This window comes from Citrus clementina, unplaced genomic scaffold (genome assembly GCF_000493195.1).
Source record: "Citrus clementina cultivar Clemenules unplaced genomic scaffold, Citrus_clementina_v1.0 scaffold_5, whole genome shotgun sequence".
Taxonomy (NCBI): Eukaryota; Viridiplantae; Streptophyta; class Magnoliopsida; order Sapindales; family Rutaceae; genus Citrus; species Citrus x clementina.
The window spans coordinates 11,911,754-11,925,628 of NW_006262201.1; the positions used below are offsets into that span (position 1 = coordinate 11,911,754).

Sequence of the window (13,875 nt, forward strand, 5' to 3'; positions counted from 1 at the left end):
CAACTTACTGAAAATATCTTCTCTTCTCCCTTCATTTATCTTATGTCACTTGAAGACCTCACATTTTCAAACGATCACTTCCAAATCTCATTATCACTTGAGGCATTCTTGAACCATTTAAAAACGCAAGTGTGGAAATAACCATTCTTTGGTCGCGAAGATGGTGGCACATTTTCCAAATTCCTCGTCCATCAACATCAGTAGTCGACTAGTCGTACGTTGATCTTACAAGTTAACTTGAGTGGGGCAACACAAAAATAGGGCAGCGCTTATGTTACATTTGCTGTAAGTAACAGCCCTACAAAATGGATAGTTGGATTTGTTAATTTTTAGATCCAACAGTTGCAAAGAAATTTAACACAAAATCAGTTACATGTATAGGTGGTAAAATGATTATTATAATAAAGGATGGGCAACCTGCCAATACGGTTCTGGAATAATGTAGTTAAGGGGTTACTCGGTAATGAAATTATAGAGGGAAAAGAAGAGTGATGAGCGGGTACTCTAGGTACGCAAAAAATTCAAGAGGCAAAAAGTACAGTAATTAAGTTTTCAAAGAGGAGAAAATAAGAGCAGCACCAAACAATGTTATCAATTTCCTCGTTCAATTTTGCAGACTCACAAATTGATTGCGAGATTACTACTTAAATATTTAACTTGTCTCGTTTCACTGGAGGATAGGAAGGTGAGGCTCCTGCCACTGATGAGGCAAAGAAGAGCAACCATGTCTTGAGAAAGCTTGAGAAGCGTAGAAAAGATCGCACGCTTGACCCACATATTGAGGAGCAGTTTGGTAGTGGTCGTTTGTTAGCTTGTGTCTCATCTCCGCCTGGCCACTGTGGACGTGCTGATGGGTATGTGACCCCTTTTATTGCTTTTTAGTTTTCAAGATTTGTTGAAGGCCCCAAAAATGGAAGTATTCAACATACACCATCATGCCTGGACTTTCATGTTGTTGAAGCTGGATATATATATCCGTTCCTTTCCCTTGCCTCGTAATGGGTATTGGACAATTGCTAGAAGTCTTTTTTTTTATGACATTAAACACCTTAAGATTTGCTTTGGAGACCATCAAAGTTGTTCCTTGTTTTTGTTTATTTCCATGGTAGTTATTGGATAGATACAGGAGAACAAGACAGTATAATGGTAATATTTGCTTTCTTTTTTCTTGCATTGATGGGCTTTTTCATTTCCGATAGATACATCTTGGAGAAAGAGCTGGAATTCTACATGAAGAAGATACAGGGGAAGAAGGGCAGGGGTGCTGATGTTGCTTAAATTTTTGTTTATTGAAACTCCATACTGGAATTTCTAGTTTTGCCTTGTGTTCTTATTTTTAGTCTTAATTAAGTTAAGAGAGTTGAGATGATATCAGCAGTTGAACCTGGATTTCTCACTTGTGTTATTGCTACATTTCGTTTTTGAATGTTACCAATGCCTGTCTTAGAATTTCTTTCATTCCTCTACATTTTTCATGATTCTTTTTCTTGATTCTGTCTGTGTGATCAATGAATTTGGTAGTTAATGCCTTAATGGTTATTGCTTAAGGTTGATGTATTAATTCCATACCGAATATGAACTTGATATATCTACGCCTGTGCAATACAATAACACAACCATTTTAGGCACTAGTTATGGGCAAGGCCATCCCTAAATATACAAATAACTGGGTTAATGTATTTTGTTTGGAATTAGTTTAATGTAAAAATTATTTTCTAACATCTTTTCTATAACATTATTTTTGTTGGTCTGAAGTTTGTGTGAAAGGATTCTCTCTACATGGAATCTAGTTTCTTGACCTTTTCCCATGTGTGCACTATATGTTGTGGTAATAGATGAGCAAAAATCACGATCCGTGAATTTGCTATCACAAGAACAATCAAAGTATGTATCGAGGAAGCTCATCGGGATGATAAAAAAGCAAGTCGTTGCAGCTTATTGAAATAACAAGCAACAATAATTGGTTACTGAAACAAAAACATGTATTTCATAATTAATACACCGGCGTTAAAACAAAACCAAAAAGCAAAAAAATAAAAAATGCGGACGTGTAAATGCCATTTTATTCGAGTTCATTTCTTAGACGTAGGAATGGGGGAAGAGTAACATAGGAATTTGTTACTGAAACAAGGGCATGATGAGCTTCTTGTAGTTTTAGGGCTTGCCATACTTTTTTCTTAACCGTTCTGTGACAAAATCATTGCAAGTCTTAATTCTTGCTTGTTGAGGAGCAACATTGACATAAGACAAATGCATGCCAACTGCAAAAAGGGCAGCCCCGGCAATGAAGTATCCCCCAGTCATTGCCAACTTCTTCGGCATTGAAGGAAAGCACGATACCATTTCTCTCTTAAGGAAGCGCAATTGCAATTGCGATCATATTTCTGTAACAAAAATCAAACCATGCATAATAAGCATATGATAAAAAGCAGAGAAACAGGGGCAGCTGCTATGTCTAAGAGGCATTTCATCATACACATGGAAGGCGATTTAACTGCAACCTAAGGTATCCGGTACAGTCAAGAAATCAAACATGGGTAATCAAGTTTGATAACATATGTATACACTGCGCTCACATAAATTATATTTCATTACTCCAAAAAAAATATTAATAACAATAAAAAAAAATCGAATAACGAAACAAATTATAAAATTTTCGAAACACTCCCTCACCTCTGAAATCGTAGCTCCCCGTCATTTCTCTATGTAGTAATAATAGACAGAACTTCCGAAATAATTTGTTCCCCCCCCCCCACCTTTTCAGCCTTAATTCAATAATTTCCATTATAAAATTGTTTGGATATTTCACAGATTAAGTTTCAGAGGGGAGTTGTTGCTTCCTTCAATAAACGGATAATGAGATTATGGATTCTGAACTGTTGAAAGCCATATAAATTTTTTTAATTCCAAATTTTATTTTTCTTTTCGAAATTTTCAGTGATATGCTTACCTAATCTTCAACCGGCTATTATAAGGAATGGATAGGATTGACTCTATCGTTGACACATTTTACAACTGGTTTGCAACCGGTTTCAACATGTTTTTCATGGAGCCCCTTACTGCCACGTGCTGCTCTTATGTGAGTTAATTGGTCACCTCACTTATGTTACTTACACCAAATGTAACATAAGCTTACCCCAAAAATAGACATACTTAATCAGTCCAGTCATTCTCTTTTGGTAAAATTTAATAAATTTTCAGGGATTATACGGCCAACCAATAGAATTTAAGAATGAGCACAAGAAGATACAAATTGATAAAACCAAATGGACTTATTGTGGTGATAATTGAACCAGAGATGTGAAGTTCTAAAGATTTGGCAGCAGTTAGTTAATGTATAGAAGGACATAAAGTCAAGTTCCCATTATTATTTTTTTTTCAAAAAACATCTTTACAACACATGCACCTGCCAAAAATTCTAATTTGTTGACTAATAATAATTGAATACCTTCAATGTTTTTCATTGTATTGACTCCACCAGCTAAAGTTTTCAAAAAAGACACACAATATCAAAAGTGCGGAATTTAATTTTTGGCCTTTTGGATCAAAATACAAACAAGAAAAATGAAAAAAAAATGGTCCAAAGATTTTTAAAAGAGTAATGATATATCAACAAACTCTTACACAAATTTATTTTGTACAAACTGATGTGGCATTAATTCATTGGTTGAATTAAATATCTCTTGACCCACATGATTTATTTATATTATTTTATATTTTCATTCAACCAATGAATTAATGACACATCAGTTTGTACAAGGTAAATTTATACAAGAGTTTGTGACTGTATCATCACTCTTTGTAAAATGTGTAGAAGGCTATATATATATAGAATTTTCTAGTCCGGGATTTAAAAGTTCAAAAAAGTCCAGAAAAAACTTTAAAATCGTAGGGTATCATAACATTTCAAAAAAGTCTACGACTCTATGTAAGTTTAAATTAACAATTAAGTTAACCCTTAAAAAATTGTTAGTTGTTATTGATAAGTACTAAAAATGAATTCTAATACTATTGGGTCTAACTTAGTTGTTAGTAGTACATTCTCTTATTGTTGTTAATTTATTATTATTGAATATAAACTTGAGTTTTAAACTTTTTAATTCTATTAAATTTTTGTAAAGTTATGTGGGCTAAAAAAGCACATAAACTTAAAAAAATACGCTAACAACTTAGCAAGCCCTCTTAAAAAAAGAAAAACAAAAAGAAAAAAAAATTGTGCTTATTTTTTTAAAATACGGCCCATAGCCAATGTTGGATCTAAGAAAAAAAAAATTAGGTTAGGCATGGCACGAATCACATGATAGAACCATACCGCGCCAATCCACGAGCTCATGAGACTTCTTTTGACAGGTTGTTCCGTAATTATAAATAACTAATAATCTTTCGTGTTGGAATTTACGCACATGGTTTCAAAAGAGTACCATACAATTTACGGACATGGTTTCAAAATCTTATCATGCCTCTATGAGGAAAAAGTAACATAAATTTATTGAAAACTAATTAATTAATTAAGAAAGAAAGATTAAAATGTGAAGTAATTCAAATTTTACGTAGTTACAAACGGGAACCTTTCTAATCTCTTTATACTGACAGAGAAATGCGGCAAGCCGGCTACTATTTTAAATGCACCAAGAATTAAAAAATGAAGGCGGTTCCTAATTTCCTCAAATTAGCCAGTTGGATAATTTCGTCGGTGAAAGAGTGTATAAGAAGAGTGAATTAGTATTATTCCATATAGAATGTGGATGTGGTAGTAATTCTCCTTGTAGAACAATTATCCAACCGTTCTTGCAGCAAGAGCCCTTGTTCTCTTATTCTCAAACAGCCCTTTAGTACTGGGCCTAACGGTGTACTCACGTTAGTGGAAGGGGTCGTAGAGAAAAAGACATGAATTGTGTTTATGTGAATGGTCATTGATGCCCAGCATCCATCAATTGATCAGCATATTTAAAAACCCATTGAGAGAAATCATTTGTTAAAACTGAAATTGAATTTGCGCAATTGCTATTCATGTTGCGAAGAAGAAAAAGATTTGAGGTTGGATTAAATTAAACTCTTTTTCATCATCAGATTGGTTCAATCTTCCACATGATATGATATGCTTAATAGAGAATCGCTTTCACTTTGTGGATCAAGTTTCCGAGCAGTGTGCAAGAATTGGCGCAGAGCAGTCAAATAGAATAAAGGGTTTATTAAATATGCTGATCAATTGATGGATGCTGGGCATCAATGACCATTCACATAAACACAATTCATGTCTTTTTCTCTACGACCCCTTTCACAAACGTGAGTACACCGTTAGGCCCAGTACTAAAGGGCTGTTTGAGAATAAGAGAACAAGGGCTCTTGCTGCAAGAACGGTTGGATAATTGTTCTACAAGGAGAATTACTACCACAGCCACATTCTATATGGAATAATACTAATTCACTCTTCTTATACACTCTTTCACCGACGAAATTAGCCCACTGGCTAATTTGAGGATGTAGAGGATGGAGGAGACTAATAAAGAGACATTTACCATGTTTCCAGATGATGATGACTGTGATTGGATCGAAGAGTTGTTTGATATTGAGGAATTTGAAAAAACAACTGAGAGAGGATACCCTTTGTTGCCAAATGGAGATGTTATTTGTGGACGTATGCTATACCTGCAAGGACTTGTGTACTGTTCTTTAGATGTTTCTGTGATCGCAGCTTTCAACGTTGCCCTCAAACAGTGGAAAATTCTTCCATATCCTCATATCGGTTATGAACATTTCATTCATTCTGATTATCTAATTGACTCAGGATCAGGCCGTGACAGCAACAATAGTTTATTAATAGCAAAGTCTAGAGTACTATTCCAGGACCCATATTTTTCATAGGTTTGATCTATCAGAGATGAAGTGGTGTAAATTTGATAATAATAGTGGTTCATTAAAGGACAAATCATTGTTCTTGGGTCACCGTCATTGTACATCATTACTACTTCAAGTGGAAGATGAAGATTATGCAAGCGATTCCAGGAATACAATCCATTGCTATGACTGCTGGGAGGAAGAATGCCCCCAGATATCAGAATTTTATGGTGGCATATTCGAGCAATATGCCTGGATTCAGGGTGCGTTTGGGATTGAGATTGGACCGCTGTAGCTTAAAAGCTACAACACTAAAGTGTTTGGTAAACACTAGTTGCTGTAACTTGAAAGTTATGTTGATGTGATTTTTTACTTGTATCATAAAAAATCTATTATATTTTTAATAATTTTGTCAAAATTATTATTTAAAATTTATATTTACTACATATTATTAACTTTTGTTTCATAGTTATAGTTTTTTTTCCACAGCAGCTGTAACTTAAAAGTTACAACACCTCAATCCCAAATGTACTCCTAACCTCCTCTGCCAACGGATTTCCATTGACTTCCCCTATGTATTTTTGTACCTATGTTTAAAATTTTTGGTCTCATGTTACTTCTTCTGCCAATTCACAATGCATGTAATCACACACAAAACTTGGAGCAATTGCCGCAGCAGCTAAGCATTAACTAAGATTGCAATTGCTGCAGCTACTGGTAAAGAAGAGTTCATTAATTGGAGCAATCAAACTAACCACTTATGTAATTGATTGTTGTGCTAACAGCTCTATTTACGAAATAGCAACATAACACAAGAAAAAAGAAGATACACATACTTGGCATAAGTTTATTAAGAAGTGGAATCACATTCGGTGATGAGTTAGCTTCCGATATCTTGCTAGTTGGTGCTCTCTCCTGTCTTTCTATGTAAGCTGAGGGAAACCAACCAGCCTTGTCCTTGCATTGTGAATTCTGGGAGAAATGACGTATGGTAGTAAACTAGATGTACTGAAGTAGGTTCAGGAAGGAATATCACTTAGGCAAAAAAAGGACCGGAAACTCGATTCCAATTCATTTTTGTTTGGTATTTTAATTCCTCTTTCTCCAGAAATATTGCTTGGCAAGTGTGACATTACTTTCAAAATCGATATATAAAATTTCTGTTATTACTTTAAAGAACGATCTATAAAATTTCTGTTAAACATTACCTTGACTTTTAACTTCCTTTGTATTAGCATTTTTAAATGCAAGAATAATGATACTACTAAAAAATAAATAAATAAATACGAATTTTCATAATTGGGCTAAACCAAATAACAAAAAGACGGATTAGGACATCTCATCTCTTCAAAGTTAGCTTAACTAGAACAACCCCATCTCTTCCTTGAGATTCTTAACAGCTTCACTGACTCCATCCTGAAAGAAGCATAAGTTTGTGAAATTTATTTTCAGTAATGGAGCTCACAGAACAAATAGTAAACCTAAAAATTTACAAGATGCAGGCTACAGTAATTCCGACAGCAATGGCTTCAACGAATTCATTAAATAAATAAAAACAAGAACTTGAACAAAAGAGATATGGAAACTACTATAATTCAACTCAAACTCAGTAACTGACATATTTGATAAGTGAATAACATTCGAATTCCTAGCAGCTAGTCGACAATTAAATCGTATAAAAAGATAATTTAATCGAAAGAAAATCCAATTTAACACAGATATGAGATACGAAAAGGAATGATACTTAATGCGGCAACAAGCCATAGCATTAATAAAGCTGGGAACGAAGAAAGAACTTTAATATGCATTTACCTCAACAGAGATTCTTTCAGCAATCTCTTTTTCACATTCTTTGACTCTAGGAGATAGTGCATACTGAATGGCTTATGATAGTGCTTCTGCAGCTTCTTTAATGCTAGTGTCATCCACATTATCTGGAACCAAGTAATTTCTTTTTAGTGGCTCTGGAGCAACTCCAAGTCAAAACATCCTCTCGGCCCAGTAGAACTGGTCCAGCATAAATGGACATAGTATCTGACATCCAAAATCCACAAAGGAGACGAATAAATAAGTCAAAATTATAGCATACAAGTACTATCACAAAAATAAAACTAAAGAAATAAAGGTAACACAAATGAACTAATATTCTGGCAAAGACCATTTATACCATGTTTTGACTCAACAAGCTCAATGAAGTCCAGAAAGTTACAATAAATATTCATTTACCACCCTGCCTGTTCTAGATGTAATCACTGTTGGTGGGATTGTCACGGAAAGCAATTATATATATATGCCCTTACTTGACAGCAAAAGTGACAAAGGAGAAATTTATCCCTAGATTCTTACAACAAATATATAGTAAAGCAAACAAGGCGTCAACAAAAGGTAACATTAGGGAAAAGGAATCTCTGTTGAAGACAATATCAAGAAACCACTCTTGAAATTCAATCAAAAAACTGACATCAAACAGAAAGAGTGTCACCAGCATTAGGGCAACAAAGATGATCGCACTTTAGCATTTCAACCAATACAGTAAAATTATGTATGGATACAACACAGTACGTATCTTATTTCCAAATTAAATTAATCAACAATTAACAAGCTCATTTCCTTCTCCACATATCCGGAAAAAAGTGATATTTTCATAACTTTCTGGAGTATATTCATTTAAAGTTACTCCTTCTGAAAATTAGATTTAAAGGGGGAAAAAAGGAGAAAAAATGGGTTTGCAGTTAATTATATTGGCAGAAGAATTCCTATCACCATAAAAAATGCATGAGCTTGTTGAATTATATAGGTGCTTCAATTACAAAGGTTAGGTATGAATGGCTGCCTTTGCACCCAAAGATTTCTCAACAGTACTAAAAATATATTAGAAGAAAATTGTACATAAAGCAACAAAGTGTTTAGAAATCAACCTGAGGGATTCCTGCATGTAGTAGTGCTGCTGCAGTAGATCCACTGGTTTGAAATTGAACAACGTAATGCAAACATGTAAATTAGCTTTGTCGTGTTTTGCACTTCTAATTTATATCAAAAGGAATCACAAAATAGAAAGCTCTCACCTTCCTCCATGATGAATTGCAGCCACACATCTTGGAAACAAATACTTGTACGGTACCATTCTGGTTTACATGATAACAATTCAAAAGAAAACATCAAATTCCACAGACAAAACGATCAGAAGGAAACTAATTGACTAAAATAATCATTTAGTAGTCAACCAGAAAGAAGCAGTTGTCTAACTCTCAGGACATTAGTTATTCTAGTTAACGCAGTCAGATTGCCCTTTTTTCATTTCCATTACCAAGAAGCCTACTATTTTATATATTGTATTAGTTGATTTATTTGAAGACACCAGTTCATTTAAGATTGAATGCCTTACAAAGCTCCATTTGGAGAAGTCCTAATGGAAGTTTAAAAAAAATATATATATATATATATATATATATACTAAGGGCGCATTGCTATCATAATTTCACAAAGAGGGCACCAAGGTCCCAAGTTTCCACGAGTCTCATACATAGACATCCACGTTTCCAAAACCAGTTCTATAAAAACAGAGTAGAAACTGGGTTAAATCAAAAGTAATTGTTAATTCACTTTTTGTGAGTTAATCGCAAGAAATGTTGCTTAAATCAGCAAGGAATGTCATTGACACCAGAAAAGATTTCGCTATAAGTGATAGCTTGTGATCATGTTTCAGATAGCTAAATCTTCACTGGTCAGATTATCTAACCAACACTAGGGCCTGCACATTTATGTCATGAAAAGAAAAACTCACAATGTATATCGTACAGCTCTATTTTTGTTGCTTCACAAGTGAATAAGTTTTCATCTTTATTCTTCAGTTAGCTCAAATTCAATAAGAATTTAAGATATACTGACCCAGAAAAGCAGAAGAGCTTGCCATCAAAGATAGAGATCCCATACTGAGTGATTACTCTTTGAGTTAAAATTGAAGATGTTCCAGGAGCCATCACTCGGATAGCTGTGTCTAAAGGTTCGTATCCAGCTGTGAAAAGGACAAATCTATAAGTTGTGGTGTGTAGAACAGTTTGTAAAACCCGAAGAAATGCTTCAGGATTCTTTAAAAAACCCATGCTGCAAGAAGAAAAGAGAAATATGGCTTAGTACAGGATAAGTATTTAAAGTTCCAAGTCCAAGTGCACTGAACATGAGTCGGTAACCTATTTTACCAGCTCTAATGTAAATATAGTTCCATTTGATCAAGCATTTTTTTTTCGCTGTGATTTTTTTTATGCAAACAGAACATGATTCACTTCTTTCTTGATTGGTTGAAATTCTTAGTAATAATTTGGTACTTGGCGTTTTAGGGCACAATAGAGCTTTCATTCAAAATACAAAGAATAAATATGTAGATTGTTTACTTGCGCCAAGGGATGGCAATAAAATCCGGATCCGCATATTAAAAAATCGGGATCCAGATATGGAAAGTTGAGATCCGCAAGGATTCGAATCCAGATTCAAATACACTTGCATTCAAAAAACCAGATATTCGAATCCAATTAAATTTTATTTTAAATTAAAAAATAAATAAATAAATATTAAAATCAAATTAAAAATTAAAAATTAAAAATTAAATTTTATTTGTGGATTTACAATGTTGTTGTATGTTATTCATGTTGAATTATTGATTATTGAATTACGATTGAATTTTATTTGATATTATTAGGTAAATTATTGAATTTTATTATAAATTAAAAATATCTATTAAAAATTAAATTAAAATTAAATTTTATTTATAGATTATGATATTGCTCTATGTTATTCATGTTGAATTATTAATTGTTGAATTATGATTGAATTTTATTTGATATTACCAGATAAATTATTGAACTTTTAAATTATATATGAAATTATTGAATTTTAATTTTTGCGGATCCAGATATAGAAATGTAAATACGAATTTGGATCTAGATGCACTTACATCCATATGCGGATTTGGATTTTGCCAACCCTACGCAAGTAATCAACTTCTTTGCCTTTGCAGCAGATGTAAAGTCTCTATTTCAACTAGAAAATTCACACCAAAAATGCAAAATGAAAAATAAACAATAGTTTTTGAATTTTAAATTATCCAATAAACAAGTTTATTATTTTTTCAAAAAATGAAAAATGAAAAATAAGCAATATTTCTTGAATTTTAAATTATCCAATAAACAAGTTTGTTATCTTTTCCAAAAGCTATTTCCTAAACAAAAATGAAAAAAAGTTAGAATTTATCAATAAGTAAAAAATTAAAAATAATTAATAAAAGATAAAGAAATATGAATAAAAGTAGTTTTAAGAAGCTGAGTATATATTGTTATAACAATAAAACCTTTGGTGAACACCATCACCTATAAATCAGGATCATTTATGTTATATTATCAATAATCAATAATAAATTATGTGAAAGCGTACCTGAATCCATAATTCTTAATTGCCTTCTGGAGTTGTGTGGTTGACCTTCCAGATTGACATATTCTCCTAGAGAATTCTTTAAGTTTCTTATACTCTATTTCTAATGATGGGATGTCAGAAAGAATAGAAAGAATAGAATGGTATTTTAAGTTTCATCGCATTTGGTTTTGAGATGAATTTAGTCATTGATTGTATATACTATAAGTTATGTAGGAGCAAGTATATTTCTCTAGTTTTATGTGTTGATGACATTTTGCTTGCTAGCAACGGCATAAGCTTATTACATAATGTCAAGAGATTTCTAGTTAAGAATTTTAAGATGAAAGATCTTAGTGATGCCTCTTTTTTATTAGGTATACAGATATACCCGAATCACTCTTAGGATATTCTTATCACAAAAGAGGTATATCGAAACCGTCTCAAGAGATATGGCATGTGCAATTGCAAACCAAGTGATACCCCTAGTGGTAGAGGAGACATGTTTAGTCTCAATCAGTACCCTAAGAATGATTTTGAGGACAGAAAATGCAAAAGATTCATTATGCATTAGTAATAGAAATTCTGATGTATACTTAGTTTCCTATGCGATCTGATTTGCATACGTCACTCAGATGTTGGGCTGATATTTAAGTAATCTAGAAGTATACTATTGGAAAGCAGCTAAACAGGTCTTGCGATACTTACAGAGAATAAAAGAATACATGCTCATGTATAAAATGTTGTGTTAGCTTGAGATCATTGGATATACTGACTCCGATTTTGCTGGATGTCAAGATAGTATAAAGTCTACATCAGGCTACATTTATCTACTAGCTAAGGGTGTTGTCTATTGAAATAGTGTTAAATATTCTCTTATAACATCTTCTATGATGGCAGCAGAGTTCATAGTATATTACGAAGCATGCAATCACAGAATATGTCTGTGGAATTTTATCACGAGGTTGCACATAGTAAATGGTATATTGATAGACTACTTAAGTTATTTTATGATAATAAGTCAATAGTATTGTATTCCAATAACAACAAGAACTCGACGAAGTCTAGACATCAAGTTCCTAATTGTTAAAGAAAGGATTTAGAGTGGGCAATTGCCTATAGAGCACATCCACACAAACTCTATAATTGCGAATCCGCTTACTAAGGGATTGCCACGCAAGATGTTTCATAAGCACACTGCTCGTATGAGTGTCATGTGATTAAAGGATATTCAATTTTAGTAGAAGTGTGTGATTTTAGATACTCTTATAAAGTAGACATTTTTTAGTTATTTCAGTTTATGGATATTTCGGGTTATTTTTTGCAGAAATAAAGTTTTGTTTTATTCACGCCTTAACTTTTAGTATGTTTGATCTCACTAAATTTTAAGGTAGATTAGTTGAAAATAAGCATGTTAAGATCACATTGCATGAAATTTCAATACTATATATCCACATCATGTTAAGGTGGACTAGTTGGAAATAGGCATGTTAAGCTCACATTGTATGAAATTTTCATGCTACACATCCACAGCATGATCAATGTCATTTAGTTGTATTGGCATAGTGACCATTGATGGGTCAAGTTACGATAATTGTAACAAAAGCCGCTTTGATCCTATGTTGGTATGATTGATGCACTGAATTAGTTATAGATACATTTTGGTAATGACAATAAGGTTGAGCTCATACAGTTATTTTTGCAAAGCATAATTATCAAGCTACACATATAGCTCAAGTGAGAGATTGTTAAATCTTTGATCCAACATTATTGGATCCTTAATGTAATGTTGGGCTTATTTGTGAATAATTATGTGTTGTGGACTGTCATATAAGGTTAAATCTAATTAAAAGTGATCTATTAAGATTTTCAATAATATAGGTTTTCATGTATCAAATAAGGTATAGGCCTTTGATATAAAGATATTTAAAAATAATTTCTATTTCTATGATGGGCTGAAATAGGAATACTTAAAGATAATATGAAAAGTTGTCTATATAAGCGGTTATCATTAATATAACTATAATAAATATTTAAATTTGAATAATATTAATTTAAAATTAATAATAATTAAATAATAATAGAATATATAATTTAAATTAATCACAGTAAAATTAATACAGTACAGTGGAGCACCAAACATTATGCAGCATTGTTATAACATAGTGCTAATGCAATACAACATAATACAATAAAGTGTGTCAAATGCACCCATAGGAAAAAGCACACTTACACCCCAACATTTAGAGAAATAGTCATAAAGAACCCTAAATTTTCAATAAGAGACATCAAGACCCCCTTTTGACCATAATACATTTTTAAAACCCAAAAATTGACCCGAAAATTTATAATAGATAGAAATATAGCATTTATACAATCTATTAGGCATATTTTATTATACTAAAATAATTTTTAACAAATAGTAGCATAATATCAAAAGAAATTAATGAAAGTTAAAATTATTTTGAATATTATGTAAAAAATAATTTTACTATTATTAACAGGGAGATATTTTATTAATCGTAAAATCTTTTTAACGCATAAATACAAATATATTATCAAAATAAATATAGCAATTTAAAATTTTAATATTATTTAAAATTTTAAAAATAATTTAATATTATTAGTCCACTA

The 13,875-nt window shown here is 32.3% G+C and overlaps 1 protein-coding gene and 1 long non-coding RNA gene across 2 annotated transcripts; one reads left to right on the top strand and one right to left on the bottom strand.

The window, feature by feature from the left end:
• The first annotated feature begins 160 nt into the window (after positions 1-160).
• On the top strand, positions 161-1,428 carry LOC18042222 (40S ribosomal protein S8). The gene is made up of 3 exons (XM_006431868.2): positions 161-214; positions 682-854; positions 1,200-1,428. Exons 1-3 carry the CDS (start codon positions 161-163, stop codon positions 1,276-1,278), a joined length of 306 nt encoding a protein of 101 aa, XP_006431931.1. The 3' UTR covers positions 1,279-1,428.
• Positions 1,429-8,777: 7,349 nt separating this feature from the next.
• LOC112098509 lies at positions 8,778-9,786 on the bottom strand. The gene is made up of 3 exons (XR_002905614.1): positions 9,727-9,786; positions 8,904-8,963; positions 8,778-8,799 (listed from the first exon to the last, which is right to left on the bottom strand). It is a non-coding gene; the product is annotated as an uncharacterized LOC112098509 (long non-coding RNA).
• Positions 9,787-13,875: the final 4,089 nt, after the last annotated feature.